This window comes from Notolabrus celidotus, chromosome 1 (genome assembly GCF_009762535.1).
Source record: "Notolabrus celidotus isolate fNotCel1 chromosome 1, fNotCel1.pri, whole genome shotgun sequence".
Lineage (NCBI taxonomy): Eukaryota > Metazoa > Chordata > Actinopteri > Labriformes > Labridae > Notolabrus > Notolabrus celidotus.
Window position 1 is genome coordinate 7,917,341 of NC_048272.1, and position 12,743 is coordinate 7,930,083.

General features: G+C 39.5%; 1 protein-coding gene across 3 annotated transcripts; it reads right to left on the reverse strand.

Moving 5' to 3' along the window:
• Positions 1-1,126: 1,126 nt before the first annotated feature.
• bap1 (BRCA1 associated protein-1 (ubiquitin carboxy-terminal hydrolase)) lies at positions 1,127-11,196 on the reverse strand. 3 transcript variants are annotated; one of them, XM_034693550.1, is made up of 17 exons: positions 10,952-11,196; positions 10,634-10,663; positions 10,482-10,536; positions 10,194-10,326; positions 9,244-9,363; positions 8,643-8,704; positions 8,345-8,487; positions 7,828-7,906; positions 7,607-7,730; positions 7,238-7,379; positions 6,939-7,117; positions 5,295-5,419; positions 4,721-5,184; positions 4,277-4,524; positions 3,995-4,087; positions 3,831-3,903; positions 1,127-2,115 (listed from the first exon to the last, which is right to left on the reverse strand). In XM_034693550.1, the coding sequence occupies exons 1-17, from the start codon at positions 10,986-10,988 to the stop codon at positions 1,982-1,984; spliced, it is 2,241 nt and encodes a 746-aa protein (XP_034549441.1). In that variant the 5' UTR covers positions 10,989-11,196; the 3' UTR covers positions 1,127-1,981. The 3 variants fall into 3 exon arrangements, with proteins under 3 accessions (XP_034549441.1, XP_034549432.1, XP_034549448.1); XM_034693541.1 differs by having other exon boundaries at positions 4,277-4,527; XM_034693557.1 differs by having other exon boundaries at positions 4,277-4,446; positions 10,952-11,193.
• Positions 11,197-12,743: the final 1,547 nt, after the last annotated feature.

The following is a 12,743-nucleotide window of genomic DNA, read 5'->3' on the forward strand; positions in this document are numbered from 1 at the left end:
CAGCTGCAGATCTTGGTCCTCAGCTCAAAAACCAAAATGAAGGCAAACAATGGTGACATAACATTACAGCATGGTTATATTTAACTCAAACAGCTGCTCTAACAGAATACTGTCATTACTATAATATCATCATACCAGTGCTCTAACATGTGCTGACCTCAGTGTCATGAAAAATGGAATTTCTAAATATAGGACAAGATACAGCACTATCTAAAAGCCATGCTTAGATTCATGTTTCTACTTTTTACTATCAAGACTGTTCTCTGGCTTCAATAATGTACACTATTGGATGAATGGGTTATTTCAGCAAAATAATAAATCGGAGGTTTAATTTAACAAGAATCAGTTGCATATGAAAAGTGAGACAGCATTTTGTAGTACCAGAACACAATCAAGGTCACGGTTTACTCATATCAGGTGTACATATCAGCCAGTGTGCCAGAACATAGGCCCTCTGCAGAAGTCCATTTTATTGTGAATGGCTCTCCTTACAGCATAGTAAAGTCGATAATGAGATGCTCCTACACTGACTCTGAATGATTGCTCTCCCTAGTGTACACCTACTGTCAGTGCAATGAAACACTAAGTTTAATTCAACATAGATAATACACAAAATCTGATACACCTAATAACAAGTGAATATTTTTTTGTAGGATAAGATGGTCAACATGTTGTTTAGTGGGATGAATTCCTATCAGAGCACACTTACAGTCACATATTCAACAGGGTTTTATGGTCATGAAAATCCTGGGAAAGTCATGGAAATTTAAAACAACAATTTCCAGAGCTTGGGAATTTTGGAAAACAAACAAACCCAGAGTTTTAGAGAAGTTATTAAAATTTGACTGATAAATATATGTGTAATAGAGTATATTCTGTGAACATCTTACTGGTTCATCATCACTGTGAAATAAATGTTTATTTTTTATTAAAACCATGCCTTGTCACACATTTTGGTTGTAACAAACTGCTGTAAATTTGGACATAGATTTGTATTCATATTTTCTCTGTTGACTGAGAATGTATAGCCATGAAAGTTTGCCTCTAAGACACCAAAAGGTCCTGGAAATTTAATTGCAAAAATATGTGTATGAATCTTGCTTTGAAGAAATGAGGATTATAGCAAAACTTTTTCATTGACTTTATTGGCAAGCAAAAAAAAAACTGAGCTCAATGTACAGGAAAGCCATTTAATGGATACATATGTACAAAAACACACAAGTGCACACATCCGACTCAATATTCACTCACAATGAGAGCCATTTTCAGGTAGAAAAATAACACAGGGGCTTGTTTTTCATTAGCAGAACCTTAAAGAACACACAAACATACACAGCTAGAGCGCCTTGGCTGAAAACATATTCCAGCAGAAAGAGAAAACTTAGCTGCATCGTGACTTTCTCTGAAGTTTAAAAACGTTCATGAAGAGAGTGATTAAAAGATACTTTTTGTGTGATGAAGTGAATTTCTAACACTGTAATAGTAGAACGGAGAAGCTATGGAGGAATTAAACACGTGGCTTTTCACTGTTCAAACATTCGATTCTTCATTGGCACCATAAAAACATGAGTAAGACTTACTGATTTCAATTGAATATTTTGTAACATATCAACTGTACTGACTGCAAGGCTGTAGAGAAGATTGTTCAGTACAAGTGAAGACTTTATGAGGTGAAGAAAGCCTTCAGGTACATTATGGGAACATGCCTTTTTCATATTTACAACCTGCCGATAGCAGTGGCATGAGAAAAGAGGAAATGTACATGTAGACAAAAATGGTAGGACATATATACATGAATGATAAAAGAACTAACTAACCAATCATATGGTTGATTTCATAAAGAAGACGAGCCTCTGGCTAAAATACACCAAAGTGCTTTCATGAGACAGTTTGAGGAGTGCATCAGTTTTTTTTTCTCCCTGTGGTGATTGCTCGCTGCTCACTGGAGGAAGTTACTCACAGAAACTTTGATTGTTTGTATTCATTGGCGCTTTGCTTTGTAAGGTCGGGAGCGTTTCCTGCGATCGGGCTTCCTTTGTTTGTGCAGGCGGCCGATACTCACTCCCTGACGACGACGCACAGAGATGTTCTGTTCCACAAGGCTGGCCAACATGCCTGCAGGAGATCATTAGGGTGAGTGAAAAAAACGAAACAAGAGAACAACTGAGAGTACAAGGTTGTAACGGTAAATATTGTTTCACCAATGTCTGGTTGTTTAACTTCAATCCTTTTTAGTCATACCATTCCTTGTTTTGTTTACTCTTTCTGTATAATTGTTATATTATATCTGTAAAGACAGTTAGAAGGAAAGATTTGACTGTATGTATTCAAATTGTAGAGATCCATTTAAATTGTTTTCCCTCTCTATGTAAAGGATTAAAAATGTGTATTGTCTGTTCTTCTCATGAGTCAATAGCAGCCCTGCTTAAAATGTTAGTCTTTTATGCCGTTATCTCAATATCAACACTTATTTCTTTAATAATCACAAGACAACAAGAAGGGCTGTCTTAAAATTTAATATTAATCTATCTCCATAATTGTCCTATTACCCAGAGGAAATAAGTTTTGTGATATCATCTTTAGCGTTGGAATCAAGCAGCAACCTCTTAAATTGAAAAATGAAGCCCATGCTGAAGTGCAAAAAATTGCAGTTCGCTAAGTGTCCACTTGAGGCTTTAACCCCCAATGAGATACCAGTCTCGTTGCAACAGCAACAATAAACCTGTTCACAGCCTGGTCCAAAATAACAGTTTTGGTCTGAAAAGCCCATTTCTTAATTCATACCACAAATTACATATCAAGATGGACGCCACAACAGTTCACAGGCTGAGACCAAAGCATTTAGAGCTCCCCCTACTGACTGGCTGCAGTAGAAGTCATAAACCCTCCGTTCTTCATGTTAACCGAATTTTTTTCATTTTTTTTAAATCACGGCCTCTGTCATTATAGCTATTTCTTATCAAGCTGATTTATGGTGAGTAAGTGTTCTTTTTCTGATTAGTTTAGCTTTATTTAGACATTTGATTTTAATAAGATGATTTATTGACAGCTCTGTTCACAAATGCTGGCTTTGCAGCATTCTATACCAGACTAGAAGAGTTGAGGAGGAACGGCAAGATAAAACGTGACCAACACTGACACAAGAGTCATTGAACTGTGAGTGTCTGAGTCCCGAGGCTGTTTTATGGCTTCACATCAAACAATGGGAGGAGTATAGAGGACAAAAAGGCGTGTTTTCCATGTAAATATATAGTCAATGATTTCGGCTGTGGCTGACTTTACTGACAAGCAAGCACACTGTAGCTCTTAGCCAGGACACTTAAGACCCACCTTGACTTCATCTCTTTGCCTCTTGATAGGTTGACTAGAAGTTAGGCGGGGTCAATATTTCCAACATGGCAACTGGCCTTTAAAACTCTGTTTATGTCCACATTTTATATAGCCTATGGTTAGAATCTGGTCTTTGTTTTCATATTTAGATATTATGAAAAAATATCTTGTAATTAAGAGATAATGTCTTTATAATCTTAGAAAAAATCTGTTCTGTCTTATCAGAACAACAAATACCGACATAATTTTGACATTTTCCAAGAGAGGCTAGGAGGAGTTATTTCTGAGTAGAGATGCACAGAGCTGTGGATGGCTGAAAAACATCCATGAGTATGACATGAACAGAGTGAAGAGAAATATTTGAACACAAAAATCCACCAAAGGGAAACTCAGGAGTCTAAAGAAAAAATATTCACAATAGATCCTCACTAATTTGTAAAAAGAGTGACAGAATAAACATTGAGGAAGACTTATGAAATAAACAGGATGCTCAAAATTACCTTCCTGGGCCAGCATGGAAATAAAGGTGCAGATGAACTCGTCATAATTATGAGTCCGTCTCTGATCATCAATCTGGTCAAATAAAAACAGAAGATTTTGATTCAACCGAACAAAAACAACCTCCGATCAAAGTACTGGATTGGTTTAAAGTAGGAAAACTTACTTTGTATTTCTTCCTCTTTTCTACTTCCTCTTTCAGGTACACCTCGTAATTGGCAATGTCAGCCTCAACACACTTGAGCAGTGCAAGCAGCTCCTGCAATAGACAGAAAAGATTAACCACTGTATGTGTGTGTGTTTATTATAATATATAGTCTACAGCTTGAGAAACAGCTCACTAATTGGCAAGACAAGCAGTAAATGTGAGAGTACTCTGTTTGCAGGCTGATAAGCAGAGTAGCAAGCTCTGCTCTACAGTTCACTGTAGGTAGTACTCAAGACTTACTTTGGGCGAGTATTTATCCCCAGCAGGCTTACTGTCTGCAGCAGCCTCCCCAGTGTTCAGCTTCTCCTTGCTGGGTTTCACCTCGATTCCATCTTTGCTCTCCTCTTCTTTCACTTCCACAGATGGTCCCTCCTCTCCTTCTTTCACTCCCTCCTTCTCTTCTGCTGCGCCTGCAACAGTGCCGGATTGTTCTTTGTCTTTTATCTTTTCAGGCATAGACATCTGCTTTGTGCCATCAGCAGCCAAATCTACTATACAGACGACAGATAAAGTAACGAATGGCTACACACAGACAAGCTAATATTATAAGTTGTGCATGTTGTTGCCATTAGTCAGCCACTTCTCCAGACTTGAATTATAAAGATGCTCTGACTGCTCTAAATATAAAGTGACAGACTGGAAAGCTTTTAAACCACCTTTGTAAATGGCATCACTGGTACTCACCAGATGGAGGCAGAGCAAAGATGACGCCGTCTTCCTGCAGGTGTAACAAGGCAAGGCTGACAGTGGGGCCCAGCTCTCTCACAGCGCGGTTATGTCTGGAGTCCAGCCGCAGCATCTCGTCTTCTCCAAACAGCACACGGGACAGATGGGATGCAACGGGGCTGGATGGGCGCGTGGCAGCCTGAGAGCGTGCCGGTGAGCGCAGCGGGGAGTTGAAGGCGCTGCCAATCTCAGAGGCGGTGTCGGTGCTCTCATTGCTGGGTGTTGGGGAAGGCTGGGAAGCAGATGTGATGCATATGCCCCCAGTGCGCCCTTCTGTGCGCACAGACAGGGGGGTGTTTAAGGCATCTTTTCTCTGGACCTCTTTCTTCAGTTTCTCAGCCAGTACAGTGAGGGCGATCTGGCTCTCCATTCCAGTCACTGCGCGCCCTGTTTGGGACCGCAGACTCGCCTTTCTTCTAACCCTTAAACACGGACAGATCCAAGTTAAGTTAAACAGCTGTAGCCTCCTGCACTCAGGCCATGACCAGAAACAAAACAGTAGAAATACATAGAGGCGCATTGCTATGCTCACCTATTTGATGTGCCTGCAGAAGCAGTTACCTCCTCCTCATCCTCATAGTCATCTTCATCATCAGAGTATGGGGTTTTTAGAGGTACCCTCGAGCGACCAACTCCTGCAGCCAAATCCTCTTCCTCCTGTGAATAAGAGAGTCTTCAACAAACCTACACAAACACCTATTCTGCAACAACCAAAGGTAATGCCAACTTAAAGCTAGGGTTGGTAGTTACGGAAAACTAGCATGAATTTGAATGGAGCATTTCCTCAGGACTCCGTCTAACCCCCCGGATGACAGTGACTGGTTAGTAAAGCTCAACGTGTTCACGAATCGGCTCGTCATCCTTACAGCGTCCGGACAGACGCTATCATATACATTTTCTGTAGGACTTACTAAACGTCATTGATTTTTTTTGCTTGTCAGAGTCCCCGTGGTGAGAGGTTTTTAGACTCTGAACCGGACTACAGTCCTGAGCAAAGCACCTCATCGGGTCAGAGGGGACAGGCCCGAGGTTGAGCGAGAGGGGCAATAAATAGAGTCAACAGAAGCAGAGGCAGGGCACGGGGACGGGGAGTGCACGACAGAGAAATGAACGCGCAAGAGGTGGTCAGAACGGCAGGATGGGATTTGATTGGTTTCATATTTTGGCTCCTGATGGCAGGGGTTGGTTGGTGTTTTCCCAGGTTTAATCCCGCTGTAGGTATCAGCTTTTTCGCTCTTTTTTAAGAACACAATATGTATTACTTGCCATCGGGACATAAAGATAATTTTAACCAGTATAACAAAAAGTGTATCTAAATCTGACTACCAACCCCAGCTTTAACAGAAACTGATGTAAAAATGTTCTCTGAATAGAAAACTTATAATTAAATACTCCACATTTCCATTCAGATATACCCAGGGATAAGGACTACAAGATAAAGAGCAACTTTCAATGAGAAAAAAGACACAGGCAGGACGAAGCGTCTAAAAGTGAGATCTGAGACATACCGCAGGCGACATGTGAGCTGACCTAAGAATAGAGGAGTCATTTTTTCATGTAACACCTGCTTCTCTGCAGGCATGTGGGATGAGGCATGTCTAAGGTGTCATACAGAAAAATGTCTTTTCTTTACACGACCAGATAGTCAAACGTTCTACCATGGAAACCAAAGTGAAGTTACAAGAAAATTAAGACCGTACCTAATTAATAATTAATTAACACCTCTTTAAGCTTAGCGATATACATCTACATAGCCTGGTGTGAAGGTTCAGTGTTTTTATACAAACAATTGTATGTAGCTAATAAACATTTTTTGAATAATGTATTTTGTAAGAGCTAATCAGGGAAATTTCAAGGTAATATTTCACAACACAAAGTCAGCCTAGAAAGAATCAAGGCTGAAACATATGGTCAAATAACAAATCAACATGAAATTAATTGACAACATTGATTACTATTAAAACGTTTTTGTGTATATGATGATAAATATATCCTTTTTAGTCAGGAAAAAGAAGCGTTTTAAAGAAGTTTACTTTGGCTCAGAGAACAATTTCTTTCTTTTTTTACAGCCCTGATGAAGCATCTAGTACTATGTAATTGTTGAACACACAGACATACATAAAATAACCCAAAGAGCCCTCTGAGCTGGTAGCTAGAAATGGGATTCCTCTCCTACCTGCATTGGGGACTTGGCGTAGTTGTGGTTGTCCAGGAAAGCAGGCAGGCGCTGAACGATTGGGTTTGGACTAGTAACCTGCTGAGCACTTCCTCTTGCGGGCACCGCTGGTTTCCCCATGACTTTAGTGTTTCCTGCAGTAATGGTGGCATCCTTAGTCTGACCACCTGAGTCATCCACTGCATCAAGAATGAAAGTCCAGTGAATTTCAGCTTACTGTATATCACAGACGCCTACAAATTTGATATAGAATATATTTGATCAAAAACTGTAGTAACATAATTAGTTATGACTCTCACCTGAAGAAGCCTGCTCAGTCCCCTGGGATGTAACCGGCTCCACATCTGCCTCTTTCTTAATCGCAGCAGTGCTGTCATCAGGAGAGGAAGATTCCTGCTGCTTCTTGTCATGGACAAGCTCAGGCTGAGTGAGCCGGATCATCTGATGATATGACAACATGCAAAACGTATTCCACTTAATATTCAACCATGATAGTAGACAAAGAAAATTAGATCTTCTGTGGCTGAGTTTGGGACACCATTGTGTCATTTCATTCAGAAAAGCTTCAAATAAAAGTCACCCCAAATAATAACCTGGCTGAGTAATCTCTCTCTACAGGAGCAGTGGGATTGTCTTTGCAATGTGAGTTATGATGTAATGAAACCGACCTTCTGCAGACCCTCTAGAACAGTCTGTCGATTCCTCTTCAGAATCTCCAGTTTGGACTCGTACTTCATCCTGCGGTCAGGCACCACTGCCATCAGGTTGAAGCGGATGTCGTGATATGGCTCACTGTAAAAAAAAAAAAGAGCAGAGCAGCAGCAGCATGAGAATGAAGCCCAGAGGGTGAGTGTAGAAGGTGAGCTTGAGCTCTAGTCTCATGACTCACCCAGCAGTGGCCAGACCAATCCTCTCCATGATTACCCGCCGAGCCTTATCAGTCCACTCCTCCTCCTCTCCCCAGGGGCCTGAGAAAGAGTGAAATATTATACTGTATTAGAGCAGCAATTTCAAAATGTGAGCGTTTAGCAGCTGCAGCTGCAGCAAGTCACAACCCACATTTAATGTGTTGGTGAAAACCTCAACAAATGAGAAAATGACTAGATTTAGTTGAAATGAAAGCCTTCAGTAGCTTTAGAAGGACAACAGTGAATTTGGGTGGTCATTTTATGAGGAGTATTTGCCTTAAGGCCACGAGCAGGATAAAAAGGCTCACCTTTAGATCCTCATAGCTAATTTATGGCTTAAAATAATAATGAAACATGACAAACCCTAAATAGGTCAAGTCTTTTACTTAATTCTCCAAAGGAAACAAATTGGAATAATGATTTTAATAAGCTTTCGGAGGACCAACGGCAGCTGAACTGCTGCAAATCCCTCTGTACTCAGTGACTCTGTATTCTTACCATGGTCAATGGGGTAAGCCTTGAGTCCATCAAGCTCGAACAGGCGGTCTTTGATGGGCACATAGCTCACAAAGTGGAAAGCCTCCATAGTTCGCACAGCGCTGATCCCATTCTGTTTCTCCGGCAGGTGTCTGGGCTCCGGTCTCCATAGAAACACGGAAAGAGAGCTTGTGAAACTGATGAAAGCACAACGCCTGACATATCTCAGAGTACAACAGACCGTGCACTGAGGATTTTCTTTTTTTACACAGAGTCAGACACCTGGAAATTTCAAAAGGAACCAGTGACTGTAACATACCTTGCATGGCTGTTATGTGCTCTGGCAAGCTCTGGGGCATTTCCTATTGCATAACCTTTGCTCTGAAAGTACATGAACAGCAAAAGTTTAACATGAGAGTGAAGGAGGGAGAAGAGGATGGAGTAAAATAGAAAGACGGAGATGGCAACGGTGAGTCGTTCATGAAGGTAAGTGTTTGTGTGAACAAATAATCTTGAAATTTGACATTCCTTAATTTTAAGTTTAACACACTGTATTTCCGTGATGCTGTTCCATTATCAATTCTTACACACTCACAATGCTCTAAAAAATATAACACTCTTATGACCTTCTCTATTTATAGCCAAGAAATGTAGAATTTGTTTTATCAACTCCATATGCTTTCCTGCAGGGGTGCCTAGTCCTAGAAAACGACCCCCCCCCCCCCCCCAGAACTGAATGGGCATCTTAAAAATGTTGGGACCACTGTGTTATTTATTCATAGGACCTAAAATCCCTGGTGGTGCCCCTATTTCCCTGCACTGTGAGAGCCCAAAACAACAATGATCCTGAAATAAAAAACTGTAAATAAAACACAAACTGAAGAATAGATATATTTGATTGGGTGTGAGAGATATCTTACCTCTGGACTGAAGCCTTTTGTGAAAGCCTTTATGCGACTGAGGGTGGTGCCGAGCTCCACCCCGCTGCAGTTTAGTAGCACACTCAACAAAGCATGTGTGGCACATGAATTTGGTATCAGCTAGAGAAAAACAACACAGCAGACAAACCATTTAGAACACTTTATTATTGACTGTTTGCAGTAATGTGGGATAGAAGTGCACAGAAAGGCTTTTATAGAGCTGGAAGTGTAAACATTTCTTATGAAGACTACATTGATGAGACTATTTGTGGTTGGATTCATCTCTGCAATTTTACCACTGTTTTAAATGCATTAGGAGGATCCTTAGCGTTCCACTGTTGTATTGTTTGTAATATATATGCACAAGCACAACTTAAACAGGGCGGTCACAGAACTTTCATGGTTTTGCTGAAATTTCAGTGAGGCATCAGAAAACAAATTAATTTTTTCAGAGTTGTTTCAGTCAACTCTATTTCAGGTATAATGGTTTCAGCTCTTGTCAACCTCTAGATTATAAAATTGTGTAGCTAATGGATGAATAGATACAAAAGTGTGTCAATGAATATATGCTTTAGGAAACATCAAAAAATATATTGAGAGCTAGTTATAATTACAAGAAAATACTGGTTTTCAAAATGTTATACGTTTTACTGTGCAGATAAAATATGTGTGTTATTTCTTTCATTTTATTTCCACTGGGTGGAATAACAATTATGACTTGAAAACAAAATCATTAGTTATCTGCTAGCTGTTTTGTCAAGATTTAAACTTAAAACTAAAAGATTTAAGTGACTTGTACTCTGGGGCATTGTGTTTTCCTTATTGGCTCAACTCCTATTAAGAGCATGACAGTTTATAAGTTACGACTATAGGTAGGTAATAACTCACTAAGCCAAATGCAGTCATGACCACAAGACTGCCATCATTTATGATCATAATTAAACACATACCTGATGTGCAAAGAACATATCATTCACAATTTCCTCATCAATGACGGATGTCTCATCCACCAGAGTGTTAACTTTCCTTCTGGACCGACGCTCCTCAATCCACTTGAACAGGAAGATGAAGCCATAGACAGGACTAGAAGATAAAATAATATCAAACATTATTGACATGTTGCAATATTCCAACAAGGCGCAAGTAAACCGGTAAATAGTGTCGTTTTCATGGGATAGTTGTCTCTTCACTTCTATTTAATGCTCAAAAACAGACCTCATTGGTTAAAGCTTACAAACCTTTGACACTTGCTTTGAAGATCATAGATTTCCTCTACTTGGACACCTTTGATACCTACAGAGAATGCACAGACAAAAACATTTTAACAGACTGTTTGGCCCAGGGTAATATGCAATTTGCAGCTCTGGGGTGGTGCAACCGCAATACTCACCAAAATCTTCCACCAGCAAAGTGAACAGTCCTGGGAAAATGAAACGGTATATTAAACTTAAAAGAGAAGCGTTTGATAAACCAGAAAACAAATACATGTAAGACCAGAGTACTGTGTTCGTTGTTAATGCTACTCCGTTATCTTTAAAACACAACAACGTTAGAATTATGTGTAAACGCGTTTTAATGAAAAATGACATTAAAGATGTTTCATATTCTTGTTAAGTCAAGCTGCTGGGGAAGCTACACTGTCCATCTGACTTCATGTGAAAGCTAACGTTAACGACAGTTAGCTGTGTTGTATGTCGACATTTCTCACCTGGATCACTCTCGAGCTCCAGCCAGCCTTTGTTCATTTTTGCATTTATGCACAGCTGTGTTATATTTAAGATTGTTTCCGGTCCATGGCCAAGCGACAGGTAATAATCTTTCACGAGAATACCGTATCCATTCACGAAACAACAGTGTAGAGCTCAAGATAAACACAAAAGAGAGCTTTAGCCGCCTACTAACTACGTCATCAAAGGGCGACGGGTGGTTGCCAAGAAAACAGTCCCACCGGCTTCTTCCTGTAGTTGGAGCTTGGAGCCGAGAGTAAACCTGGAGTAAACTAACTGCAGCTGGACTGATTCAGTCATTTTAAATCCAACATCGACCTTAAGGGTGTATTTTATAAACCAAATAAAAATATTTCTTAATATAAAGAGTAATAAAGAAGAATTGCATGAAGAAGGTTTGAAAAAAATAAAGAGAAATATTCACAAGGATAAACAGTCGAACATATGAAAATATTGAAACAAATTAAAATGTTATTTAAATAAATGGTTTGAATAGTTTTTGTCTATTCATGTTTTTTATCACAACTTTCTTCCCCCCCTACAGATTGATTCATTGGTAAATTGATGGATTGCTTGATTTATTTTTCTATTCACTAATTTCTATCATTATTCTCTCTTCACCATTAACGAAGATGATTACAATGATGATGATGATTGGAGGCATTAGTTTTAGTTGTAGAAAGTAGCAGTAATAGGGTTTTAGCAGTAGTAGTACTGGTAGCAGTATTCGTCTTCGTAGTTGTACACTCAGTACTAGGACATGTATCTATAGATAATTTGAATCAAAAGGCTTTGCATGGATTCAATGTTGTAGTGGTACTTGTCAGTGGTGGACAAAGTACGCAGCTTTATTACTTAAGTCAAAGTATTGATACTCCAGGTCAAATATTACTCCAATACTAGTGAAAGTTGCTCTGTCAAATTATTACTTGAGTTAAGTACTGAGGTACTTCCTTTTAAAAATACTGAAGTATTCAAAGTACTTCTTAAAAAATCTCAAAACATTGTATTTTTATATACATAAATGCAGTCAAGAATGCATAGGAGTACATTCTGTTACATTGTGTTTATCTAGAAAACATTACTTGAAATCTCTAAAACTACACCATGGAATAAAAACGGCAACTAAGTTATTCCAAGCACAGACAACTTAATTTGAAATGTTTATCTGGAATGAAACAAATGTTATGTAGCTTAACACGCTTTCTCAGGTTGGACAGTGAATTTATGTACTGTATGTTTGGTCAGAGTGGGAAACAGGTAGTTCATTTCAAAAACCTCTAACGCAGGCTGAAGATATGGCCATGGATGCTCAGGTGGAGAGTTATAGCCATCATTACCACCTCTAAATGAACTGCCTGATCTGAGTGAAATTTGCTCTGTGTTTGCTTCACAAATTCATGAGCTGACTTCTATTAGTGACCCACAAGGGAGTATATTGGGTCTTACACTGTTCAACATTTATGTTAATGACATTGCCCTTGCAGCAGGTGATTCTCATGTCCATCTATATGCAGATGACACAATTATTTATACGTCTAGTTCCTCCCTGACCACAGCACTGTCCACATTACAGGCCAGTTTCCATAGTGTCCAACACGCTTTCATGAGGCTCCATTTGGTTTTAAATTCCAATATAACTAAATGTATGGTTTTTAACAAAAACATACCATTGCCCAACAGCCCCCTCAAAATCTCCTCCCTGGATGGGTTGAAGATTGAGTTTGTTGACTGTTACAAATACCTAGGGATCTGGCTTGACTGCAAACTTTC

Bases quoted from the DNA above. Each gene is read 5' to 3' on its own strand.
- bap1 (XM_034693541.1), bottom strand. From the start codon at position 10,988: ATGAACAAAGGCTGGCTGGAGCTCGAGAGTGATCCAG. The intron at 8,488-8,642 runs GTATGTTACAGT...GTTTCTATGGAG, and splicing joins GCACATAACAGCCATGCAAG to ACCGGAGCCCAGACACCTGC. The intron at 7,907-8,344 runs GTAAGAATACAG...ACTCTTTCTCAG, and splicing joins GGCTTACCCCATTGACCATG to GCCCCTGGGGAGAGGAGGAG.